Raw genomic sequence first — 10,838 nt, 5'->3', positions numbered from 1 at the left:
CATTTTGTGCAAACCTATATTAATTAAAGCATTCACATACCCAATGCAACATTTTGTCGTCCATCTCATTGTGCTTCTGCTGCACAAAGTAGCTCTGTGACACTCTTACTCAAAACAAACAGCCATCAAAAACAACAGGCATCAGAAACACTTGTGTTACAGGGTTTATTTTGTTATTATTCCCGACCATCTATGACTTGAATGTAAGTGACAAGACGCAAGCATTTATGAGGAGCACATGAAGGCAGCATCCGCATAGAAAAGAATGTAAGTGCAGTAGTCTTACTCATCTACTTTGTGGAGAACTTGCATGGGACAAGGGAGAGATAGCATTGTGTATTTAAAAAACGTTGCGCGTGGATTATGTTTTCTGTTTGGGTCTTTTCCATATTTTGAGGAGAGAGGAGAAATGATGTCGTCGCGCACATCCGTGGTCGCGCACCTTTGATCGGAAAATGGGCCCAACGCGTAATAGCAATATTTCCGACAGCACTCAAACGCAGCACAAAAAGGAAGTTTGTGATCACGTGATTTGCGAATTACACTTGTGACTGAATCGCCAAGAAGAGCTGTGTGTGTGGACTCGCGCTCTTTGTGTACACATTAAAAGTGTGTTTAGGATGTGTGGTCCACAGCTAGCAGTGCTGCTGCTGTGTGCCTTGCGGGATGTGGCTCCTCTGCCGGACTCCGGGATGCTCTTCCCCCGGGAGTCGCCCTCCAGAGAGGTGAAGGAGCTCACCGGGCTGTGGGACTTCAGAGCAGACCAGTCCCCGAGCAGGAACCTGGGCTTCCAGAAGGCTTGGTACAAAAGTCGCCTGGCAGAGGTAAGCACGACGACAACAATAACAACAGAGAGATTGTACATTACACTGGACAGAACAACCAGAACAGCTCATGGAGCTCTCATGGGTTAATGCTTCATCCTGGGTTTTGGGGGGCTGCTTGGATTGAGAATAGCTAATTTTTCTGTCATAGTTGCCATTTCTATCATATAATTAGGGGTTAACAGTTTTAATTTATCTTGCACAACTTTCAGATGAAGTATTGCGTGTAGAGTAGCGTTTAGCCAACAATTATTATCTCTGTTTGCAAACCTGCATAATATGTTAATTCTTGCACAATCCCTTATTGGCATCCTGTCTAGGCTTATCAGGTTCAGCCACGTCGTTGCACAATTCCGTATTAGCATCTAGCATCTGTGTATCTGTTGCACAGGTCAACCTTGTGTTGTCATTTAGTGAGAAGATCTTTGAATGTACCGCTGCTGCTACCTGGAAAGATTTTGTTAGTTGTGCAGGCACTTTTTTCTTTTTGTTCCATGATTCTTCAGGCTGGTATTTACATATTCATGTCCTTTTACATGTCCAATTAGTCAATGATTCACCTAAACAATAACTGTCATCACATACAGACAGTCCCTTCTAGCTCAATTAGCTATTAAGAGCTTGACCACACAGTCCAACTGCATCTGACCTAATGGATCTTATGTGTTAGACCGGCCCAGTGATTGACATGCCAGTTCCTGCCAGCTATAATGACATCACCCAGGACCCCACACTGAGGGATTTCATTGGCTGGGTGTGGTACGAGCGAGAGGTGGTGGTTCCTGCCCGCTGGATCGCAGATGAGGGAACCAGAGTGGTGCTGAGGGTGGGAAGCGCTCACTATTATTCAGTGGTGGTGAGTATCATTTGTACCTTTCCACTCCGACTCCAGTCAGCATTCGGAAACGGAGTCATCAGTTTCACTCAGTTGTGAGACAGGTGGTGTGTGATTGGTGCACAGAATATGTTACACAACAACAAGAGTCTGTTACACAAGAGCTAGAACTCTCCATGCTCATATTGAATACGCCTCAATGTTAAACGCTAGATTTCCTACAAAATAGAATACAAATAAAGGATTACATTTTTTCATCCTCTCATACTCACCTCTTAAAATAATGTAGTCATCATGCTTCTCCACAATAACTTGTCTTTACCCTTGCAGTGGGTGAACGGGGTGAAAGTGACGGAGCACAATGGTGGCCATCTTCCCTTTGAGGCCGAGATAGGCGATTTAATCCGTGAGGACTCAGCTGTGCCATGTAGGATCACCATCGCTGTCAACAACACACTGACTCTGGAGACGCTGCCTCCAGGAAGCATCAGGCACATGGATGACACCTCCATGTAACCCCCGTCTTTATTTAGTACTTTAAAACTTACTGGACAAAAAACGCATCTAAGCATTTGGTATAATCCCCTTATTTGGGCAACATTCAAATGCATGCAGTTGGCAATCAGTGGTTGTTTATAAGGTGAGGGGGGAAAAAAGTAAGTTGTGTAATTGTTCAACAGGTATCCTCCTGGTTATTTTGTGCAAAATACCCAGTTTGACTTCTTCAACTATGCTGGGATACATCGTCCTGTCCTGCTCTACACCACTCCTCAGGCATATGTGGATGACATCACTGTAGTGACTGACTTCTCTGACAACATTGGTAAATGAAAATATGGTTGAAGCCAGTAATTTACAAATCTGTATGCACTAAACACCCTTGCACAGGCACTGTATCACTTACAGTTTTATTAATTATGTGCACTATATTCTGATGCACGCCTGTTTATATGATCTTGTTAAGGTTTGTTTCTTCTGTGTTTCAGGTCTAGTCAACTACAAAGTCTCAGTCCTTGGTACTCCCACTGCCAACCTGAAGGTCTCTCTGATGGACAAGGATGGCCACTGTGTGGCCTCCTCCAGCGGGCCATCTGGAGTGCTGAAAGTGACGGATGTCAACCTGTGGTGGCCGTACTTGATGCATGAGAATCCAGGCTATCTTTACTCTATGGAGGTAAGACAGCATGGCACACAGTCATGTTTATATACATGTACAAGTGGCCTCATGCATCATCTTATTTTTCATGATGTTTAAGTCACAGCCCATATGAGTAAGACCACCAGATATGTGAAAATAACAAGGTAAAGGCAAGTGGCTTTAGCAGATATCAGCTGTTTTTGATTTGAGTAAACATCATTTCATCCCATCAGCAGTGCATTCACCACCAGCGACACCACATCCTCTGCTGTTCAAGCCCAGGCCAGAAAAAGCAGTATTATTTTCTTTATCTCAAAATCACCAAGACTGGTATGAATACCCAGAGCCAGATGTCCAGTGAGTGCTTACATAGACACTTTGCTTAGACGGATTAGATGGAGTGGGTTGAGTGTGGGAAAGATTCTTCCCCTCTGGCCACTGACCTGACCTACAATCCTGACGCCACATTGCACCTACTCATTTTAGACTGGGGGTGGACATGTTTTTTTCTCATTTTCTTCTCCCACTTTTTTTCTCCCGCTAGGCCAAACTTCCTAACTTATCTAACACTATTTTGAAATTCAGATAAATGTTCGTATGAAATATGTCATCAGCAACCACATTGAATAATCCAGATTAGAGACTAATAATAAAAGACTAGTAATAAACCGTCCCACCAGGAATTTGTGATTTGGCGTTGGCAATATGTAATGCAAATTCATCCAGTCGCCGCAATGTTTGCAGTAATTTGCAATTTTGCAAATTTTGTGCAAATGTTCTTCATGAAACGGCCAAACCAGTCTAGTGTGTTCTTATACTACTTCTTACACCCGAACAACTCCACAGTGGAGTGAAAACACCTAAAATTCTGCAAATTGCATTGCCATTTTGAGAAATCCTCAGCAAAATGAAGCATTTTTGGTCACAATAATCATAAAAGGCTCCGGTCCAAAAACTAGTGAATAAGCCTGGTTTAGACCCGCACTATCACAACAGATACAATATTTCTCAAAATGAACACCATCCCCCCGTCCCATTACGCCCCCTAAACACTCCCCCTCCGTTTTGAGCGTCACTCTGTTAGAAGTGTTAGTGATGTATCAGAAGGGCCAGTCACAGGCGTGTGGCGAGAGGGTGGATGACTTGCAGCTCTGGGACGCACTTCCCTCTGTCATTGCTTCCTGTTGACATGGCACGTCACCGGCCAGCTGTTGCCGTAGTTGCATCGTATATTTCCAGTTTTATTGGAGATATGCAAAGCTGCTGATAGACCTTAAAAACAAGACTCCTGCGTGTGTTGCATCATTGGTGCATTACACAGATTGAGCAACACTCATTTTCTTAATATTGTTAGTATATTTGTTTCAGAGCTCTATGGACTGGAAAAATAAATTAAACCATTAAAAAAAATAAAACAGTCAAGCATAATTTGAATGAATGGATGAATGAAGGAATGAATGAATGAAGATAAAGAGATGGCTGATGCTGACGCCCTGCTCAGCAGTTTAGAAGCCACAATCTATTAGCAGGCAACAGACATAAGTCATACTTCTTAGTTAAACATACTTAACTAAGAACTACAAGTTGGATAGTCAGACTACCCAATTCTACCACCACAGTTATCATAATTCCCTGACATTAAAACACTTACCTTTTGTTATGAGATGGATTTCCATACTTTGTGCAACAGCTGGTGGTGTTTCTCTTCAGCGAGAGACACTGACTGCTCTTTTTAGTGGTTTCTGAAGTTGCCTGCATCACCTGACACAAGCGTTGACCCCAAATCCCCAACTCCTTAAGTAACCTAGAAACAGATGTTGTGACTGATCAACGGGTACCAACTTACACAGGATGTCTCCTAGCTTTCCAACTTGGCTGCTCAACCTAAGATGAGAGATGCAGCTGAGAAATAAGTGTTTCTTAAATAAGTGTTCTTTACTTAAACCCTCAGGTTCACATGATGGCAGCCGATGGGAGAGCAGCGTATGAGGATGTATATACACTACCAGTTGGCATCCGCACAGTCAAGGTTACCAGCACCCAGTTCCTCATAAACAACAAGCCCTTCTATTTCCATGGAGTCAATAAACATGAAGACTCTGATGTGAGTACCACTAGAGGGAGCCAACACTCTTACCAAGAGACTCAATCTCAGCTGCAGGGTTCATTTTGCTCTAAAGTATCCCATCTGAGCTAACTTTTACACTGTCCTCCCCCCCCCCCCAGTCAGTTATGTGGACATTGCATATGGATATTTATGGTATTCCAAACATGGAATTCACATGAAACGACCTGCAAAATAAGTGAATCCAGTCCAGTAACACGATCTTCCCTTCTTCTGTCCAATGGGTGTCATAGATTCGAGGTAAAGGCTTTGACTGGTCCCTGATCGTCAAGGACTTCAACTTATTGAAGTGGTTGGGGGCCAACTCGTTCCGCACCAGCCACTACCCCTATGCTGAGGAGATCCTGCAGATGTGTGACCGCCACGGCATCGTGGTGATAGATGAGTGTCCGGGGGTGGGCATCAAAGACATGTAGGTGTCCCTGCTCACATCTCTGTGACCTTTCTGTTTGTTTGAGAGTTCAAAGTGGTCGGCAGCATGGTCATCTAACTGTCAGTCGCTGTGTTTGAACACTGAGCACAGACTGTTACAGTTTGTTTTGCGGCTGTATCGCCCATCACCATTCCCTTTGAGAATAATCAACAGTAAATTAAAGTCAGTCTAGATAGGTTGTCTAACTCTGTTACAAGAGGGCATGTTGAAAAATCCTGATTTAAATTGCAGGCTGGACACACTCAGTTACACTTGTCATTAAATTCAAATTTTCTAATGAAAAGCCATTAAATCTGAAGTTTTTCACTTTCATCTTTATATAGTAGCCAACATAATTGCTAAACACAAAAGGCTACTCATTTCTGGCAATGTACTAAAAATAAGTGGGCAAACCCGCTCATAACTGGGGGTTGTAATTGTGTTAAGATTTAACTAATCACATTACAAAACATGCACAAAGCTACTTTGCATTTGCCTAAATTCAACTGAAGTGATTTTAATTAGATCATTTAGATCCGTCAAAATTTCACTGAAGAAAAAAACAAAACAAAAAGATGCATCAGTTCTATCCACCTAAATTCCATTAGGTTTGAATTACTTCTGCACACCTACATGCAGTTTAATTTACAGTTAGAAGATTTGCTTAAAAACTGGTTGTGGTATTAGAGGAAGAGAACATACAGAAACATCTCTCAGCATTCTCGCAACTCTCACTGTGTTTTTGTAAGCCCAAACTTTGGGCTTTTTTGAGAGCATTTATAATAAAAATGAGCTTTATTTATATATCACTTTTAAAACATTTGCAGCATCATTAAAAAAAATAAAATAAAATAAAAAGTAATTTGCTTGTGTTAAGGTGCATGAACATGGATGTGAGAGAGAACACTGGAACAGTTGAGTCTCGGCATCAGGAAATATCACTCACAAGAGTGTGAAGTTAAACAAGGGAACTCCATTGATGATTAGCTTCTTCCTCAGTGACCTTTGTGAAACTAACCTTTTATCCAAAAGCGGAAGAATCATTGCACATAACACAAAGGGAGGTGAGTCAGTGCTCTGTGTGCTTGCGGATGCCAGTAGAGAGTTCACTTGTGTTGTGGGCGAGATGTGTGTTGAGACGGGATGAATTTGAAATGACGACCAAAACCAGCAGAAAATCTGTATCAGACTGGATCTGGTCTGTGAGCCTTGTGTTTAACGTGATCTAAACCCTGATCAGATTTGTCATCAGCCCAGTAGGTGTTGATTGAAGTCTTGTGTGTCTTGTGTGATCATCTAGTCGTAGTTTTAGAAACGCCTCCCTGGCCCACCACCTGGTTGTCATGGACGAGATGGTCCGCCGGGACAAGAACCATCCCTCTGTGGTCATGTGGTCAGTAGCCAATGAACCGGCCTCAGAGGTACCCCCTGCTGGACTCTATTTCAAGTGAGTCGTGGTGATATATATTTTTTACCTCTCCCATGCCACTTCCCTTTTGTCTTGAACTATTAAGGCACTGGAAGCCGGCAATTTTCCAGAAATTTCAAGCATTGGAAAACTGTATGTGTATGTGTATGTGTGTGTTGGGGAGAAATAGCAGAGGTAATGGTATGGGCTAGTCAGAGCCTATCCCTTTACTATGGTGTGTGGAATGCAGTCAGAGTGGTAGTGAACCTGCCCTGAACACTAACAGGTGGAGCTCAGTAACAGCTCAAGACTTCGGGAGAGAGCAGACAAATACTTGACCTACCCAGCTATAGTAAACAACAAAGTTATGTAGTGTGTTGGGTGTACATGGAGAGTACAGATAATTCCCAGTGCACAGACAAGTCCTTTGTCACTCTGAAGTTGTGACAGACTAAAGCAATTCTTCAAATCACACACAACAGATGTTCATATTTTTGAACAGTTTTCTATAGCATTGTTTAATCTGGTATGTGATTAAACCCCACACTTCCAAAGTCACCCAAGGGTGCTCTCTGTTTTTCTTCCAGGACCTTGATAACTCATACCAAAGCTCTGGACCCGACCCGGCCTGTCACATATATCACAGATAGTAACTATGCCAGGGACAAAGGGGTGAGTTTTTACAGCCATCACTTCAATATCTGTTATCAATATGCCTGCATGTAAACACCTGCCGAGCACATGACTACTTGGCACAATATCATTTATTAATAAAATATGAAACATTTTATTTTTAGCCCATTAGTTCTTCAAAGGGCACGTGCCACATTGTGAGAGGGGAAATCAGTGAAACTTGAAACTCATTGAAATTAGTGTTAGCTAGCTAGTCTTGCAGCTAGCAGGGCACATGTCAAATACTAACAGCTCTATCTAAGCACTTGTGGAGCAGCTTAAGGACAAATACTGGAACTTTTTCCCCATAATACTTGTTCCTAACATAGCAATTAAAGTGAACAAATGTCCAAAATGAAGGAAAAAAAATAGAATCGCTATCACCAATTTTGATCAGTCTCTCCTGGCCTGAGTCATGCATCAATGGAAATCTTTTCGTGGGTGTGCCTGCAGAACGTTACTCAGATTTATAAAAGGTCTATACATTGGCTACAATTGCATTTAGGATGAAGGATTGACTCTCTTAATTACTCATGCAGGGAAAAAAATGCAAGGAAAAAGTGCAAAATACACTTTTTGTGTCTTTGAATATAGCCCTGTCCCAGTGCTGCAATAGGCACATCAGATCAAGACACTTCATTGAATGTTCTCATATTGTATTTAAATGATGGCCTTTAGTGAGGAAATTAAATGTGACAAGTGCCTGGTGAAGAAAAATAAAGGACTAAAGGTCAAAATATCAAGGTATCCCGTTGAGAGCTTCAGAAGTTCAGCCATTCAAATTCTAAAGTACTTGTTGCTATGCTATGTCGAACTGTGTTGTGGACATACCTATTCTGTGAGGCAATCTTCTCTGGCTGATGTTAGCAGCTTGAAGGTACTGATTAGTTTGCAGCGACTGAGTCCCTGCAGCCAATAATTTGCAAAGGGCTCAGAGCTGTTAAAGGTGATTACCACTGAATTCATTATTCAAATTCTACTCCTATACCAGTCCACAGTTCCTTAGATCGGTGTTTCCCAAGCCAGTTCTCAAGTACCCCGTCTTGCAAGTTTTTTTCCCCCAACTTTACTCTTGCACACCTGATCCAATTAAGGGCAACACACTTTCATGCTAAAGCCGCGGTCACACCAGCGCCAAAAAGATAAACATTCCATGAACCCACAAAGTTAGCCTCCCATGAATTGTCAATGGAGTATCTCTTGGCTCTTTATCAGAGTGACATTAGAGATTATAATCTTTGTGTCCCGATTTCTAGCTAGGGAGGGGGTTGTTTATGTTCAGAAAACACTGATTAGGCTGTTAGACGGTAGGAATGCCATGAACGTGTTGAGGAGTGCATCTCGACCAGTCACATCTCATATCCGTTATCTTTTCCTGTCCGCAGGCTCCCTATGTAGATGTACTCTGTGTGAACAGTTACTTTGCCTGGTACCATGACCCAGGCCACCCGGAGGTCATCCCCATCCAGCTCAACACCCAGTTTGAGAACTGGTATGGAAAGTACCAGAAACCCATCATCCAGAGTGAATATGGAGCCGACGTGGTCCCAGGGCTTCACAATGTGAGGAAACCTGACTGTACAGTGTTAGCATACTTATGGCACCAGCATGCATGGTATTTTTGGTAGGATCCTAAGGCCATGATGAAATCCAAATTGCGCTGAAACTCAGACAATCAATCACCTCACATCTGCCTTTGAGAATCTGGTTAAAATCTAGTCGGATTACAACACACCATGCCAGAAACATGTTAATGCCTTACATAATTATCATCGAGCTCCGTTCTCCACCCTGCAGGATCCACCCATGATGTTTACTGAGGAGTACCAGAAGCTAGTCCTGCAGAGTTACCACAGCGTGTTCGACCAGAAGAGGAAGGAGTACGTCATTGGCGAACTCATCTGGAACTTTGCCGACTTCATGACTGCACAAGGTAGCGGGGGATCACGACAACCTGTAGAACCAGAACTGGTGCAGATGCATGCCCTTATTTGCCCTAGTTTGTACTATATCAGAGTTATTTATTGCTTTTTTGTCATTTATTACCCTCCATGATTAAATTATGCAAAGGGTTGGTTCTGGTATTGCTGTACAAAGGGCGCGTCTGTGCATAGGGAGATTCAGTCTGTACTGGGACTTGGCATCACTCTTGCATTTTTTAAGACCAGTGTGGGTTGAAGTTGCCCGACATTCAGGGGTTGTGTGAAAGCTAGCCCGATGTCCGGCCAGCTCTCTACGTTTGCCCTCCGGACAGCCATATCAGAACACCATGGTGACTGAACTATTATTAGCCCATTCCTAACTAAAAAGTAACTAAAAAGGTTACTGTTGATCCTTCCTGTTCTGTCTGCAGGGGTGGCCCGTGTTGTGGGGAACAAGAAGGGCATTTTCACCAGGCAGAGGCAGCCTAAAGCAGGAGCCTTCATCCTGAAAGAGAGGTACTGGAGACTGGCAAACGAAACAGGCAGACTGCCTCCCTGGACCAAGTATCCCTGCCTGCTCTAACACCCAGCCCAGGACGGGCTCGATTCCATGAAACTAGGCCTTGGTCAAAGTGTTGTTAAAATACTGTCAATTACTCTAAACAAGTGGTTTAGTTAAGCACCTATGGGACACTTCCGTTGGTGCCATGATCTAGAGCTATGAATAATTTAAGACAAAAGCACCAAGACTAATATGTGATTTTATCAAGGGACAAAACCAGGGGTCTCTCAGTGGACAATCAATTGGTGATGGACTTTGTTGATTCTGTGGCAGGGGGATTTTCCAGTGTTCGGCAACATTTTGCAGTACTATGATATAAAAGCAAAGTTCAAGCAGTCAATGAAAATTAGTCTCCAATGCCTCATCACTGGTGCAATTCTAGGTTTTGTCACTTGATGACATCAAACTAAAGTCTTGATTCACTGGTTTTTACCTTTAGGAAAAAGTTCTTTATTTCTTTTAAATATTGACTGAGCTGTCCACTATTGTCTGAATAAGAAGCACATGATATGGTATGGGACAATATAGGAAACATAAACTTTAAGTTCTGGTGGCTTTGTACTGGGGTCGGGTGTATTTTCTGGCATGAAATCAATTTACAAATCTCAAACAAATTCTAATCATTATGATCATTTCCTCTAATTTCCTTTACTCCATGTGTTTGGGGATGGATTTTCTCTAATAAAGCTGTCAAATGGTGTTTTGATATTTTTTTGGGGATCAAAATACTTTATATACAGTGTTAATGTGAATCACAATGCTGGGCTTAAGCCATATATTACTCAAAGGTTAACTTACTTTTCGAATTTGTGAAGGTGATGTGACTCCAACTAGTTATCACTATCTGTGACTGCTGAGACTTACGCCCTCATCATATGATTGACCTTTGTGCTACAGCTGGACAAATACTGACCATTAAAACTCTGATCTTTTGTTTTCC

General features: G+C 42.5%; 1 protein-coding gene across 1 annotated transcript; it reads left to right on the top strand.

The window, feature by feature from the left end:
• The first annotated feature begins 561 nt into the window (after window positions 1–561).
• On the top strand, window positions 562–10,631 carry LOC139913531 (beta-glucuronidase). The gene is made up of 12 exons (XM_071901570.2): window positions 562–824; window positions 1,495–1,680; window positions 1,990–2,171; window positions 2,340–2,482; window positions 2,646–2,833; window positions 4,749–4,901; window positions 5,156–5,334; window positions 6,635–6,781; window positions 7,330–7,414; window positions 8,800–8,976; window positions 9,212–9,347; window positions 9,768–10,631. Exons 1-12 carry the CDS (start codon window positions 621–623, stop codon window positions 9,917–9,919), a joined length of 1,932 nt encoding a protein of 643 aa, XP_071757671.1. The 5' UTR covers window positions 562–620; the 3' UTR covers window positions 9,920–10,631.
• The last annotated feature ends 207 nt before the right edge of the window (window positions 10,632–10,838 follow it).

The sequence above is a fragment of the Centroberyx gerrardi genome, unplaced genomic scaffold (genome assembly GCF_048128805.1).
Source record: "Centroberyx gerrardi isolate f3 unplaced genomic scaffold, fCenGer3.hap1.cur.20231027 Scaffold_85, whole genome shotgun sequence".
Lineage (NCBI taxonomy): Eukaryota > Metazoa > Chordata > Actinopteri > Beryciformes > Berycidae > Centroberyx > Centroberyx gerrardi.
This window is presented reverse-complemented; position numbering and strand designations above follow the sequence as displayed.